General features: G+C 38.7%; 1 protein-coding gene across 1 annotated transcript; it reads left to right on the top strand.

The window, feature by feature from the left end:
- Nucleotides 1-1100: 1100 nt before the first annotated feature.
- LOC146985636 (forkhead box protein P4-like) lies at nt 1101-13166 on the top strand. Its single transcript, XM_085778742.1, has 16 exons — nt 1101-1238; nt 1624-1792; nt 4179-4283; nt 5113-5199; nt 5481-5586; nt 6150-6327; nt 6767-6853; nt 7751-7838; nt 8134-8271; nt 8910-9072; nt 9158-9228; nt 10405-10506; nt 10622-10743; nt 12298-12367; nt 12469-12605; nt 12693-13166. Exons 2-16 carry the CDS (start codon nt 1637-1639, stop codon nt 12820-12822), a joined length of 1740 nt encoding a protein of 579 aa, XP_085634868.1. The 5' UTR covers nt 1101-1238; nt 1624-1636; the 3' UTR covers nt 12823-13166.
- The last annotated feature ends 3414 nt before the right edge of the window (nt 13167-16580 follow it).

Here is a 16580-nt window from a genome sequence, read left to right as displayed (position 1 = left end):
TTTAATATTTATTGTCTACATTATTTTTGTGTATGCCATGTTATATATTTACTCTTATGTCATGCCACGAAAACATAAATATAAAAGTATGTCAAATATAAAAACATGAACTCAAGGTTGTGTTCCTCTCACCTCTTGCCTCCTTCATCGTGCACTCGCTGTCTGTAGAACATGTTTTCTGCAATAAAGAGCTGGCATTAAAATAAACCGCCATAGGAGTGTGACACAGCTGGCATGTCTGCAAGAAGATAACATACAACAGAGTAAATAAAGAACACAAAAGAAGTGAAAAGAAAGTGTCAAATACAAATGCTTAAGAACACGAGAGAGGAGAGAAAGTGCACAAAAGTCCTGCACTGAATTTATGGCATCAGTCATTTCCGGTGTTGTTTTGTCAGTGTTGCCGTGTTGAACTTTAACACCCAAGGGGGGAGGACTGTATTTATCAGCAGCCCAAATTAAAACACTTTTATTTGTTTTTAATAGATGTAGCGATGCACCATTCAAATAAAAGTGCAGACACGACTGTAAATAGCTCTTTGATAACAGTTTGACAGTTCAGCTTTTTGTTGTTCCAAATTCTCAGATACTGCATATCTAAATAAAGTCACACACAACTATACTTGTCTGTTCTCAAAGAAAAAAAAACATCTTTGTTTTAACCATGAAAGACAATAATTGAAACTTGTATTGAGGCATTTTGTTGTTTTTTTCCCCAAAATGTTATTCATTGTTGCATTGTGTATGTCTATGAATATCAACAAAGAAAAGCCACGACTGCAAAAATGCATCTTATTAAAAATCACAGACTGATAATTTGTCTGTTTATCCCAGTATATATATATATATATATATATATTTTTTTTTTTTTGCATTACTGCAAAGTAGACATGATGTTTATTGATTGGTGTGCATTTCAAGTGAAGCTTTTTTTTTTTTAATCTGTCACTGTTCAGAAAAGCTGTAACTTAAAAAAAAAAACAACAACCTTCAGCTTAAAATAAAATTGATCTAAAGCTCTGGCTGATTTGTGACTATGTTTTTTTTCTTCCTGTTTTTCACAACCTGGTAATCAGCTGCTATTCTCACTGTCTAATTTACTGACTGATGATGTTACTCCTCCCCCTCAGGTAGACACACAACTGTAGCAGTTCTCCCCCCATCCTCACTCCAAACTGCCTGACTTGGAGACATCAACTCCTGCCTGGTTGCTCTGGATTCGACTGTTCACCTGAACGGTATGTAGCTTTATTGCTTTTCTGGTAGAGATAAATCAGAGAGATTTAGATAATGAACATGTGATCAGATTTGTTTTCCTCCTGTTATATTTTTGGAGTTTGTACTTGTAAAGTGGCTGTGCTCAGTTTTAGACAGAATAGCTATAAGTGTTAACTTTTGGTTACACATTTCATTGTGTTTTTTTTTTGCCTCAGTTTGCAATTTAGTTTTTTCTACATGCCCAACATCTCTGGTATTTTTTTTTATGATTCACAAGTTACTTTTATTTCCTGCCATGTGATTAGTGCAAAGCCACATAAAGGTGTAATTTTAATAGTGATGCTTAAAATGTATCTACAGTGTTTCCTTCTTGCAGCTTATTTATTGTTGACTGTTTTCTTTTAGGACCTGAGCTGGGATGCCTGAGTCTCCTCTCAGTCCCACGGCAGCACGTCAAAACCCAGCCAGCAGCCTCCTCAGTCACACAGACACCGTTGCAGGAGAGAGAGTGGCTAATGGGGACTCCTGCAGTGGAGTGAGAGGTGAAAACTGGCAGAATCTCCACCACAAACAGGTATCTTCATTCTCCTCCTCCCTTCTCCTCTCTTTGTTTTTTCCTCCTCCTCTTCATAAGCGGGAAATAGAACAGGCTTAGGCAAACAGATGTCAAGAGAAATACCGTAAGTCAGCTCCATATTAGACATCCCGTGACAGGACACCAAACCCGGAGCCTGCAGTTCTGTTGACAGTGACAGGGATTTCATATGAGATCTGATCCGAGTTGGGGGTTTCACACGCAGAACTCTGTTTGTCCGTCATTATTAGTTTGCGAGGCAGAGCCGGGGAGGAATAATTGTCCACAGACCTAGGCCAAACAGATGCAAGTCAAAGGCAAATAAGCATGGCCCGACATAATTTTATGGTTGTCTGTTGCAATTCCGTCCCTGGGAATCTTAATCTGAGGGATCAATAAAACAACGGAGGTAATGAATCCGTCTCCAGCACCGTTTCCTTCATGCTGTTCTCTCATCTTGTCAGTTTTACTCTGCCCTTTTCTCTTAATTCACTTGTCATGGCCTTTGACTTCAAACAGCTCTAAGCATTTTAATAGCATAAGAAAAAAAAAAACATTAGTTCTGTCCATAGTGATTGATCTGCTAGCACTGGAACTGTGAAGTGAATTCTTAACTGTATTACTTTTTTTTATATTTCCAGCCAGCATAATGACTGTAGTAAGTGACAATGTCATAATGTCTCTGTTGCCACTGTGTGAATCCAGTCTTCAAAACATAATAATGACTTGTGATATGAAAGTTTTTCAACCTGCGCTCTCAAAAGAATGTTATAAATGAATATTATTTACAGTGAAGACTGGGTTTCTCTGTTGATAGAGAAAGAGCTCCATCAGTAATCTATTGTAAAATGTGTAGCATCCAATCAACACGGCACACAAATGGTGACCCAGTGATTTGTAAAGCCTGATAATGAAGTCAGCTGGATGTCGGCGTCTTATTTAGAGCTACACTCAAAAGAAGAGTCAGAGGAAGTCTGAGACTAGAGCTGCAACTATATGATACTCTGATTAATCATTGACTTTATTTATTACATGACATATCCGAAAATTGAGGTAAAAATGTTCATCACGATTTACAAGGCAGCGTCTTCAAAGTGCTGATTGTGTCAAAGTGAAATTGTTAAGAGGTTGGGCTAAATTAGACTACCCTGTACATCATGGATGATTTTACTTAAACTCTAGATTTTGTTAGCTGCCACAACAATCTCAATTTGCTAAGTGTTTTGTTTCTTCATATGAGGTAGAGTTTAGTTAGATTAGTTTAATTTAATACATTTAATTTAATTAATTTTGGCAAAACTGTCATGTTCTTGTAGAGAATGATTTTGCATGTTTGTTTTTTGTATGCTGCATAGTTGAAACTACAGGACCAGTAATGCTGCACACTTTCCACGTCCGTTCATGTCGTCAACACTGGGTGTACAACAAAACCTGATATTCATAATAAAATAGAGAAACCCCTTACATTGTAGCAGCCATCACCTTAAAATCATAACTGTCTGTTAATCAGCGACAGTCAATAAATAGAGCAGCTGTTTTAGCATTAGGTAAAGTATCATACATGTATACTACAAGTCATTCACATCCATAACTATCTGTGTAAAATACAGAATTCTTCATCCAGCCTCTCCTGCTCTTGTCTTTCTCGTGTCTTATCTGTCTGCTTGAAACACGGGAGGTTTTATCTCAAAGGACTGATGACAAAAATGACAAACTTGACATCTCCCATGTGTTCTTCTTTCATTACATCCAAGTTATTACACCAATATAGACATAGGGCTTCAGTGAAACCTGTGAAGAACACCAAGTCACAGTCTTTGCACATACGTACAGCAAATTACATTTTATGTGTAGACAAAAAAAGGAGATGTGCATCATTTGAGAAAAGTTACAGTTGCAGTAACTAACTGCTGGGTATTTTTTATTGTTTGTAAAACAATCTGTTAAATATGTAAGTTCCTTTTGTTGTTTCTAAATGCAGTCATGGCAATTGCTGCTTCCGCTGTTTGACGACTAAAGGAGACAATCACTGTGTTACTGTCACTCAATCAGTAAGAGCGCAGATCGGTTATTATTCTGTGAGTGTTTGCCTTTATTAATACCCATACACTTCTATTAAGAGTCACAACAAGCATGTAATTGTGTTGCTAATTAACTGGTCAGCCCCATCTCCCATCTCATTCAGGGTCAGTGACACGATCCAACATTACGATGTACACAATAGGTTGACAGCACTGTTTTGTAATTGGGTTGGAGAGATTCCCATTGGATGGTTATTACTGTTAAACACTTGACACTTGCCTTCAGCCTGGCACACTTGTCCTCTTGCCTTACTCTCTGTAGACTGTAGTCCTGTATCCTTTCATCCCTCCTCTTCCTCCTGAAGGTGTTTCTGGCGATGATGGCTCCTCAGCAGATGCAGCAGCTTCTGTCCCCGAACCAGCTCCAGGCTCTGATCCACCAGAAGCAACAAGCCCTTCTGCTCCAGCAGGTATTTATTCTCTGAATGCAAATGAGAGTGTTATTTTAGGGCAAATGGATTATTTTATCTTAAATATACATGATGCTCTGGTTTACTAGACTGTAGGCTATACATATGGAATAATGTGACTTTCTTTTGGTATACAAATAGCCTACTGTACTGTACTAGCCTACAGGAGCAACCACATTAGACAACTAGCTTACAGCCGCTAAACTAAATAATTAGCAAGCAACTGGGCTGTTGAGGTAAACTAATTTGTTAGTTAAATTAAACTAAATTAATTATTCTGCTGAGAGAAACTAGCTAACAACTACAGACAGGCACACAAATCATTTTCAACAAGCTGTTGAATCACTTTTGATGAATTCACTATCCTGACCTACATAGTTAACCATTCGTCAATATTACAGATAGAGCAACAATTAGTAAGCAAGTTGTGTGTGCTAATTAGCACGTTTAAACGTTGTGGTACGTTACCTCACAGGTGCATGAAATCTCTGTTTAAATTCATACGAAGCGGTACGGTATGTTTTCATGGCGGCCATTTTTGATTTAACGTGCTTGCCTGAATGCTACTTAATGAAGCTAAAGCTAGGTTGCCGACTTCTAATTAAGCTTTTTATTTTTCTTCGGCTGTAAAAAAAAAAAAAAAAAAAAAAAAAACCACAGCAAGAAAAACAAAAGCAATAAATCCTGTGTTTATCTCTGGTTTATCTAGATAATATCTGATTGAGGAAAAAGTGGTGAAATATTTCCCCTGCTGTAAATTTGTGATTAAGTTATGTTATTCCATTGTTTCAAATGTCTTTGAAATAATGCACCTTCACCATTTTTCTAGCAACATTTGAAAGAGTTTTATAAGACGCAACAACAACAAATTCATCTGCAGCTGCTCCAACAGCAACCCAGCAAGAAAGCCAAAGAGGTAGGCTATTTAGCTACTTTTTCATCTTACACTCAAGTTCTGCACATAGGCATTCATTTTGTAGTGAAAACTGTAATGAGTTAGAATTGAAATTAAATAATGTTTAAGTTTATATATTCCATGTAGGCTACTGTAGGCTAGTTAATGTCAGATGAAGAGCATGAAGAGAGATCTTTGTTGAAGACCCTTACAGATGTCACTGATTTCAACCGGATGAACATCCATGCAGGAGAGTTTCACTCACTTTTCTGTCTTGTTTTCCTTCTCCATCTTCCCTCCAGCTCCCTGCACAGCAGCTGGTGTTCCAGCAGCTCCTTCAGCTCCAGCAGCAGCAGCAGCTCCTCCGGGTGCAGGGACCAGTCCTGTCCTCTGCTGCCCTCCCACCAGGTCACTCCACTTTACATCTACAGTTCTTCTGTTTGGTATTCATGTCCCTCTCTGGAGCAGATCTGTGGGAAATAATGTCAGTGTGTTGTAGAGTGTCCTGTGTGTTTTGATTTTCAGTTTCCTTTTACTATTGTAATTACATTCAGATTTGGTATTTGTAAAATTGAGATTTAATCAATAATTGCGTTGTTGTATCGCATCACAAGGAAACTAAAATATAAAGACAAGTCAAAGTTTCTTGTTGATTTAATGTTCAGTGATATAACTGCACCAAACTTAAAGATGATAATGAAATATTGGAATAGAAAATTCATCCTCACACAGATATTGTGGCCAACCCTGATTATCATTCTCAATTACAACAAAAGGGCAAAATTAAATCAGCTCATAAGAAAGAGCTGCTTTCCCCGTTCCTGGAAGAACTGTGTGAATGTGAAACAGAAAATGACCCTTCATTGTATAAATCTTTTTTTTTTCATGTAAGTTCAACAATAGCACCCATTCTTGGGCTTTGCCTTGATCAACATGTTAAAAAAAAACCCATCTGTTTCTTTGTGTGTTAGTTGGTTTCAGCCCTGCGGAGATGCAGCAGATATGGAAAGAGCTCACAAATGGAATAAGTGAAGATAAAACCACAATTAAGGGCAATCAGGACTTTACCGCAAACAGCATAATGTCAAGTAAAGTCACAGGGAGACGGGCCGGCGAGCAGCAGTCTCCTTCTCCTCGCAGGGCAGAATGGTAAGATCTGTCTGCTCGTGCTGTAAACAGATTGCAAGAACTCAAATGATGCTGCCTTTTTGTAAACATCAAAGACTTGTCATCTGTAGACATTTTTCTTCCTCTCACGGTGCAGGTGGTGGGGAGGGTGTTTGCTTTTATAGCGAGACTTCGTTTTTAATTCCCCCTGGGACGATATATTTTGTTTTGTTTGTTTGCTTTGTGTTCTACCACCTGAAGTGGTTAAGCAAAGAAAAAAAAAGTTTACATGAGTACATGTCCTAAAATCAAAAGTAAATAGCTTTCCATTTATTTTTCATTGCTCTCCTCCACCTCTCTCTGTTATTTCCTGCTGAACAGAGAAGAAAACAGGGCTTTATTGCTGCTTTGCTCTTGTTCTGTTACTCTTGTTTTTTAATCATGACAGTACTTTCACTCCTCTTCTCCCTCCCTCTCGCAGCGCTGCCTCACATGTTCTCTACAGTCACGGTGTGTGTAACTGGCCTGGATGTGAGTCGGTCTGTGAAAACTTGAACCAGTTTATCAAGTAAGTTTCTAACTCGTCCTCGTTTACTTCACTTTCCCACTCTTTGCAGTTTTCTGTTCTGTTTATGTGGAGGAATACTCACCCCCAGCGGTGTTGAAGGGTCTGAGATGTTTGTATCATCACGACATGTGAGGTCACACCTGCCAAGGACTCCTTCAACCAGAAGTCCGCCATGATGCACAAACAGACAAATTACTCATAAATTACAGATGAATTATCTCAAGAAAAATATTAACAGATTAGGAAATATGAGGAAAACCAGCTGCTACTACTGATTGATCCCAACTATTTGTAAAGCCATTTAACTGAGAATGGACATGTGTCATATGTGGCTGTTGTCCTATAGTGGAAATGTAGTATAAGAAACTCAGAACATAAGAAATAGATGCAGATGGTCTCTGCAGTTTTTGATTAATTCATTTAAAAGTAAGCATGGCTTAAAAAAACAACACTTGAGGGTTGTTTTTAGAAGAACCACTGCTTACAGAATGACTTGTGTCCTCATGTCCTATGGTAATGTGACTTTGAGGACAGGACAGGAGCGCGACAAACTGGGGCTAAGGAGTTTGGTTGACAGCAGTATCTTAATGATTGATACGTTATTGGGATTTTGAATATCACATATTACAAGTCAAAAGTTGGTTATATAAAGTGCTTGCACTGCAGCAAACCCACTCTGCAACATGAGATGGGAGGTCATCAAGTAGAGACGGGTCCTCCAGGATATAGAGTCTCTAGGAAAAGGGCACACAAGTCCTATGATCTTTGTAATATTACTGTGAATCTCAAATCAGAAGTCTTGTTTTTTTAGGATTGTGACTATATGACACTCACTAAAGAGATGGAATATCTATATTCCACTGGACCTTTCCTTTGATGTCTCTGTGTGTGTTCTAGGCACATCGGCAGTGAACACACTCTGGATGACAGAAGCACAGCCCAGTGCAGAGTCCAGATGCAGGTGGTTCAGCAGCTGGAGCTTCAGGTGGGTCCAAGTCCTTTGGAGTCCTGTGACTGTTCACTGCAGACCTGCCCTGTAATGACACTTTTATTTTCTCACATTTTATTGAAAACATGATATTTACTGCAGCACTGAACCCTCTCCCCCGAGACTCCACCATCTAAACACCTGCTTTTCTCCTGGTTAATATTCATGTAATGTTCGACCAACATCTCCTCCTTCTCCGTACCTTGGAGAAAAAGGTGTACGGTTCACAGCCTTCCATCTCCATAATCTGTGATCTTTCCTCTCTCTCTCTCTCCTCCATCTCCTCTAACAGCTCTGCAAAGAACGGGAGCGTCTCCAAGCGATGATGGCTCACCTGCATCTGCCATCTTTAGAGGCTCAGTCGCTCCGCGCGCCTTCGCGTCTCCAGTCGCCACAGCCTGATACAGCTGCTGACCCCCGCGGCCTGCAGGTAGATAGCGCGGTAATCGCTGCGCCAACAACACAGACGGAGAGCAAATGAGCCGTAAAGCGCGTGGCTTTCCGGCGCTGTGAGCAAAAACTCCAAATATGTGGCGAGAGAGGGAGGAATCAGACACAAACGTTATCTTCTTCCTGCACTGATGAAGATACTGTACCGCCACCCTGTGATTGACCTGCAGAGCTTTCACACATGGATGAGTTGCAAAGAGATGTTGTTATTTTTCTTAGAAACAAAAAAGAGGGTCAGACATATTTGAACCTGCTAAGAGATATTTGAGCGGATTGGAAAAAAAAGTTTTACTTTTGTGACTCTCCCACTCCCACTACACAGCTGTTGACTTCAGACGGCTGCCACTGTGTCTTCAGACGGCCAGACATGCTCTGATAATGTGGAAGCTAATCATTTGTTAATCTTGCAAATATTGCACCATAATCACAACACTCACCAAACAATTTCACCCTATAATTAACAATAATTGTCTCCCCTCCTCTTGTGATATTAGTGGAATCACCTCTGAGGAGGCGAATCGAATCGCTCGGTTCCACTCTGTTGAAACTCCCCCTCTCTGTTTTGTTTCTCTTTTCAATCCACTTGCTCCTTTGTTAACTTTGGATCGTCCCTCTCAGCTCAGTTCGGTCGGCGTCGGCAACAGCCTGAACCCGTCGGACTCGGCGCAGGTCTCCCCTCAGCCCCCGGCCCGGGGGTGCGAGGACGATTCGCCCGCTCTCACAGAATGTGCCGGGGCCATACGACGTCGGCACCACCCTTTGGTCTACTCGCTGTCTTCAGGTAAAACAGATACTGTGATTGATTTTGACATCACATTCACATCTTCTACTCCACTTTCCACTCATTCTGTTTTATCTGCTTTCAGAAAATGAATATGAGCTCTACAAGAACACTGATATCAGACCGCCATTCACCTACGCCACTCTGATCAGACAGGTACAATCTCTGAGTCAGAATAGAAGATGAGACTGTGACGTATTGATGCTTTGTCTTCACTGGTCCAATCCATACAATATAAACAATGCTCCTTTATTTAAATCAACTCTCAATAGTTTGTAAGTGTTTAATTTAAGTAATTCTTTAAGAACAATCTCCTCAGAAGGTGTAATCTGGATCAATATTATCTGGATTTTGAAATCCCTTTTTTTGCTATCCAGGATTACGTAATCCGTTTTACTTTTATCCCACGTGTTCAAAACAAAGTTAGATTGGATCAGTCTGATGGGGTGTATGTATTGTTTAGCTGTTTTTTGTTTCTTTGGTGTCTAAATAGCCAGACCTCATCTGACCCACAACAAATTAATAAAAAATAGTAAATTAGTTAAATACATTGTCAATATTTTTTCCATGTGTTTCAAATTTAAACTTCAAAATTCCAGTAGTTCTGAAATAATCAAAAGTTTACTTTATTTACTTTAACACTAAAATTTAAAAATCAGGTGCAAAATATGTTGCTTATATTACCAATTTGATTTGAATTTAACATGACATTTTGTTCCTGAAATCTCCCTTGCATCCACCAAACTACTGGGATCAGAATAATCCTATTTTTTTGGATCAAATTTTTCCTAATCCTACTAAAAAGTTTTGAACAACACAAACTGAGGGTTTGATCCAGATTAAAACCAAGATTGGATTACCATACGTGATCCAGTTCGATCTCAGAATCCGTTTTTAGTTTTGAACAATCCATTTTCAAGATTTGATCCAATCCATTATCCAAAATCCAATTAGATTACCTTTGAACAACTGGGCCCTGGTTCCAGCTTTGCTGGTTGGTTCTGAAGCTTTGATCACAGATGGAGGAGGAGGAATTAAAATGTGTCAGGTTAGGCATTTTTCTAATATTTTATATTTATATACATTTTACAATTAATTTATTAGTCAATAAAATAAATTCTGGATCATTCAATGATAAAAACAAGCCTTAATTTCAACCTTACGCCTATTCACATGTGTTAGTGAGAAGCTTGAATTCTAAAATAGGTCATATAATATAAGAAATAAAGTAAATATTTATCATTAATATTCCTTGGATTAGAGATTAAACAGTTTGGGCTTTAATTTGATCCTGTCATGTGCTACAGTGTTTTATTCCTTCTCCACGCGCAGGCCATTATGGAAGCATCAGATATGCAGCTGACGCTCAACGAGATCTACAACTGGTTCACACGCACGTTTGCTTATTTCAGACGCAACGCTGCCACTTGGAAGGTATGGCACCTGCACATAATCAACTGTGTGATCCCGGCGTGTGTGTCGCACCTGATTTATGCAGCGTGTATTCAGTAACAGCTCCTTCTCTCTGATTTTTTTCCCTCTGCATCAGAACGCCGTGCGCCACAACCTGAGCCTGCACAAGTGTTTTGTGCGCGTGGAGAACGTGAAAGGTGCCGTGTGGACGGTAGATGAGGTGGAGTACCAGAGGAGGAGATCCCAGAAGATCACAGGGTACGGTGCATGAACCTCCTGTTTCTCACAGCTCTGTTAGCAGGCTGTCTGTGTGTTATCAGGGTACTGAAAACACATTTAATACCTCCAAAAGACTAAATGAGATCATATTCTCTAGAGTTTCCTGCCTTTAAAGAAGAACCAGAAGGTGGGAACACATCGCTCCGATTTTAGCATCTCTTCACTGGCTTCCAGTGAAGCAAAGAATTGATTTCATTAACTAGGTGCTTATTAATATGCATATAAGTAGCTTAATAGCTCCTTATTTTTATATTTACGTATTAACACCTTATTCTACATAGCCTTATTCTACCCCTATTACACCATGAATTAAGATTTTTCCTGATATTAACTCCTAATTATCGCTTATTCATTGTAAATTAATACATTAATGCTATACTAATTCAAAGGAAGAATTACTGTTCTTGTGCTACTGCCCCTGTACAAGGCCCCAATAACCCACTGGTTATTCACATCATTATTCAGAAACAACAATGCATTCATTTACAATGAATAAGCGATAATTAGGAGTTAATATCAGGAAAAATCTTAATTCATGGTGTAATAGAGGTAGAATAAGGCTATGTAGAATAAGGTGTTAATACGTGCTTAATAATTACTAATAAGGAGCTATTAAGCTACTTATATGCATATTGATAAGCACCTAGTTAATGGTGAATATGTGTTCCCTAATCTGAAGTGTTACCTCGTACTTATTATTTTTAAAGCTCTGAATGGTGCAGCAAGTATACATTCAAAATCAGCTCACGGTGCTTTCAGTCATTATTGGAATTCCTACCACACTAACTCAGGTCTGCTACAACAGTATCTTCTTTTAAAAGCAGACTAAAAACATATTTTCTCACAAGCTTTTAATTTGCAACATTTCTTTTCTTTATTTTTGTGCTTTTATATGTATTTTACGTGTTTTCCTTATGTAATGTTGTGCTTTGTTTTGTTTTAGTGAAGCACATTGAGTTTGCGCTTGTCGCATGAAATGTGCTATATAAATAAAATTGTTGTTGTTGTTGTTAGCTGCAGTAAGAAGAGGATCACAGTCAACCATCTACTGGTGGAGTGTAATATAATGCAGATAAATCCTGGTACATTATCATTTTAAAATAGGATATAAACTTTAAAAATAAAGAATGAATCCAATAAAAACAATTAAAGATGTTTTAATTTACTGTACTGATTGACATGTGTACTGTGGTTCTGCTCTGCCCTGTGCTCCCTCTGTCTACAGTAAAGGCAAAAACTGATTCTATATAATCTACCGTATTGCACATGTTTGTTTCTTTAATTATATTCCTATATAAATGACTGAAGTGAACGAGTGGAGTAAGTGTAGTGACAGCTGACACGAGGCCTTGTCCTGTGCTGATCAGTCATTCCAATGAATTATTTGTCATCATAACCGACCTTGCCTCAAACTATTGCTGTTTACCATGTTGTGCTTTTTGGAATATATACAAGTCATTGATTTGCTTGCCATGAATTAGACATGCGTTATGTCTATTTTGAAATTCTGTAACCTTTCTTTTTTTTTCACAGGACTCCATCACTGATCAAAAATGTGTCCTCCAACCTGGCTTTTGGGAGCGCTCTGAACAGCAGCCTACAGGTGAGCAGATGTTGTCGGAGCGCAGCCTCCTGATATAAAAAAAAAGCCGGATGAACCGCCGGTGATAATTTGATTTTTTTTTTTTTTATCAATCTTTGCAGACGGTGCTGGCTGAGGCATCACTGCAGGGATTCAAGAAGGAGGCTGTGAGCAGACACTCCCGCAGTCACATAGAGGAGAGCAAAGCAACAAACAGCCACAGCCACAGTGACCAGAACATCTCTCTCCAAGTCCAGCAGTCAGTTTCATTTACTACAAACTCCAACAATAAGTAAAATGGGTTTATGTGCCACAATATTGCACTGAAACATCTTTGTTGTTGCAGGTGTCTTTTCCTTAAAGAAGAACTGATGAGTCTCAAAAACCAAAACCCACAAACTGCGACAGTGAAGCCGGGCGCTCTGGAGGGCAACGTGACTGAAACTGACCAACAGCACTTGTATGACATTGAATGACCCCTGACAGTTAAAGTGTCTAAGACTATAAATAATGATAGATCAGTAAAAAAAACAACAATTGAGCATTCAGGGACGTAAGCCGTACAGTTTACAGTACATGCAGTACCGTTGTGAGTTCATTCATATGTGGCAGCAGATTCTCACCAAAACTAGTATTTGATATTTGATCAGAAACACATGAAGACTGAGCTATTTAAAATTTTGATTACTTGTTATTATATGGTTCATATATTCATATACATTAAAGTGTGTCTGTCAGCTCCACCTTCTCTCACAAAGGAAGCAAAAGAAAGAGGAATATAATCGGCCTGTGGTTTCTGTGTTCACCCTTTGATAATCAACCTGAAGCCTTTTCTGAAATATCCTAATTCATAGGTAAAACAAAAAACATTTCTTACTTTTAAATAAGAGCTTTAAATGTTTTTAGAAGTGCTGAAGTTTAGTCATATTTGATTCTCGACTATGTTACTATTATAATTACATATACATTTTCTTTTACGCAGATAATTTATATTGACTCATCACTTGCAAAGGAGACAATACAAAGTAATTCACAATTACGACAAACATAAACATTAAAGGTCAGGTGATATGTGACAAAATTACGCATCAGATTCAGATTTTCTGCTTCAAATCCACATTTCCTGTGTTTGAGGTAAATATATTTATGAAGGCCAAAGTAAATTTGTTATAAAGTAGAAAATGTTTTGCTTACAGTATATGTTGTGATTGTCTACAAGTCGTGGAGTAAAGCGTAGCACAGGTCACATCCAATGTCACAACAAAGCAGAAGACCCAGTCTGTGCTGTTAGATGTGTGTTATGTACTGATAAATGTTGATTCTTTCTGATGAAGTGGGTTTTATATGCTTTAGTTCCAGAAAATAAGCAACGTTGTGTCGTCATGTTTTTCCACTTAAGTAAAAACCGTTCTCTTTTATAAAAGTCAGAGGGTTCAGAACAGATGCTGAGCACTTACAACGATCTGTATTTATAATGACGTGTGTGTCTGTAGTTGTATGTTCACTGTATCTCATGGAAATATGGAAATAAATGGAAACATGGAAATAAATATATTTAAACTCATTCATTATTGTGAAACACGTGTTTAATTACACTGATAAAAATCCGTGCAATCAGGCCTAAGTTAAGTGTCGTACACTGTTAAATTTAGCTTTTCAGATAAAAACAAAACAAAACATGCACTGACCTGGCAAAACTACACCAATGTGTGTGGGGCATTTGGGATTTTTATCTAAACAAAGAGAAATTAATAAATTACATTTATGTGAGTAAATACACTTGTGCCATGTTTGTGCAGGTGAAAGCCAGCAGGCATGGTTCACATAAACGCAGCCTGAAACGAGTGTGTCCCACAGTCCCTGAAGTGGTCGTTGCAGGGTCAGTTTATCCAGATCAAAACCCTAAGAGCTCATCAGCCCGGTGTATAGCATCCAAATAATTTGTCATATTTTCCAACAGCTGTAGAATAATTGATGGCCTGTGGTTGTCTAGTATAAATAATGTTTTATTGATTGTGTATCTTATGGGAGTAAACACAGGTTTCCATTTCCATTTCAGATCATTAGCTCCTGATATGATTAAAAGAAGGAGTGGAATATTAGTTAATTATTTAAAACCTGTTTACATTAGACATACTGTACAGTGCAGCGGAACCCCCTTCATAATTAGCAGTGTTTCATTAGCAGTGTGTGTTTGTGTGTTATTGACATGAAGTGTATTTTGTTCATTCATGTGTACAATTCCCTTGTTGTGATCATGGTCAAATGAATGTTCTGGCCTGACAGGTGAGAGAACACTTGGTTTGTTTTTCTAAACTATTCATTTTTTACACAGTTTTTGTTAATATTCATGGTTGTTTGTCTCTTGGCGACCACTGAGATGAGCTTCTGGTTTATTCTCCTGTTTAATTTACTACATCAACGGGTAAAATATTCAATTAATAATAAAATTCATGGACGAACAGTCCCGACTGCATCACGTCGTCTCCTCCACTGATGAGCACGGTGAAGAGAAGCCGCTGCCGTAGACTTCACAACCAAATAAAAAAGAACAAAAGGCCTCAGATTTCTCAGCTCCGTGTTTTGACTAATGTCAGTAATTGTCTTTGCTGATAACGAGTTCGTTTTAGGTTTGCTGTTGCCTCTCAGGGCTTCCTTTGATTCGCTGTCAGCCCATTAGATGACATTCCCCTCTGATTGTCTCTCCATGCAGCGTGTTTACTGACTGAAAGTTAGCATGGTGCTAGACAACTTCAACGGCTTCACTTATGTGTTGCTTTGATGTGCCATATACTCACCGTGAGGCGGGCGAGTCAACATGTTTTTCAACGCAGCACTTTTGACAGCACTTAGTCAACAGCCCCATCCGTGATGATGCTGCTGTCGCCAAACGTGTTCCGTCTCCTCAAAAAGTCCTCATCTGTGGGAAAATAACACACCCAGATAAACACTGAACATCACTCACTGCATTTAATTACTTATTAATGGTTTTATCATGGAGGTTGAAATAAAAACTGAATCGCATGAAAACAAAATTTAAGGCCTGAAGCCACAATGGTGGAGTGAGGTTGTAGTCCCATGGAGAAAAACCTTCGATCAGAAGGTTTGTCTCTGCACACTGACCTCTATCTTACTGAAACTATCACAACTAAGTCTAATCTGACAGGCATGTGAAAAAGTGAAGACACCCCTTTAAATATTTAAATATTATAGATATTAAATCCCAAATTATATATATTTACAGACGTAAAGACGTTTGATTGACGGATGGCGGATCCAATAGCATTGGCTGATGAAACGCGACGCATAATTTGTGCGCCTGCATTATCCAATGCGAAAAAAAACGACCTTACTTTCATCCCGGATTTACTCGAAAATAGAATTTTACATAAAGTTTGGGCTACATTGTCTGATAGTTGAGTTATTACACTAATTATATGACCCAGAGTGGAATCAAATTCGTTTTTCTTTTCTGTACACCTTTAAATGCCTGTAGTGCACCACATCAGGTGGAAATGTTACATTGTTGCATTTTGGAGGAGCTTGTCCTATTCACACAATTGACATTTAGTTTCTATCTCCATGGTGAGATCCAAAGAGCTCTCTGAGGCTTTCAGAAAAGATGAGTGTGAGACTGGGAAGGGATGTGAGCAAGTCTCAAAACAGTCGACAAGTAGAGAACATTTAAAACAACCTCCAACATGCAAGCAGAGCACAAGATGCTTCAAGAAGTCAACAAGAATCCTAAAATGTGTTGTGGGACCTAGAGGAAGCTGCAGTCACAGGAGATGTTGGAGCATCTACCATCAGTGAGAGGGACTGCACCTGGAGGGGTGCAAGGAGAAAACACTTCCTGTACACCAGGGCTGCTGGAGACCACCTAGTCAAACAGACAAGAAGAGCCTGCATATTAGGTATTAAGACACAATAGGAGAGGACATATTTGGAATAAACCAAAGACAGACATTGAGCAAAGGAACCTCAAACCAGCTGTGAAGCATGAGGATCACTATGTCCCTTCAGGACCCAGCTGACCATCATATCCACTATGAATTCTTCATTGTATCAGCACAATGTGAGACTATCCGTCCAAAAATTTAAACTGAAGCAGGGATGGACCATGTAACATGACAATGTCCCAAAACATTCCAGTAAATCCACCAACAAACAGCTCAGAAGAAAGAAATAAAGACCAGATCTGGAATCTGGGATAAAGATGTAGGCTAAGTCAATC

Source organism: Trachurus japonicus, chromosome 6 (assembly GCF_045865225.1).
Source record: "Trachurus japonicus isolate A0001 chromosome 6, Traja_1.0".
Classification (NCBI taxonomy): Eukaryota; Metazoa; Chordata; class Actinopteri; order Carangiformes; family Carangidae; genus Trachurus; species Trachurus japonicus.
The sequence above is the reverse complement of the archived record's forward strand: the minus strand, read 5'-3'. Positions and strand labels throughout refer to the sequence as shown.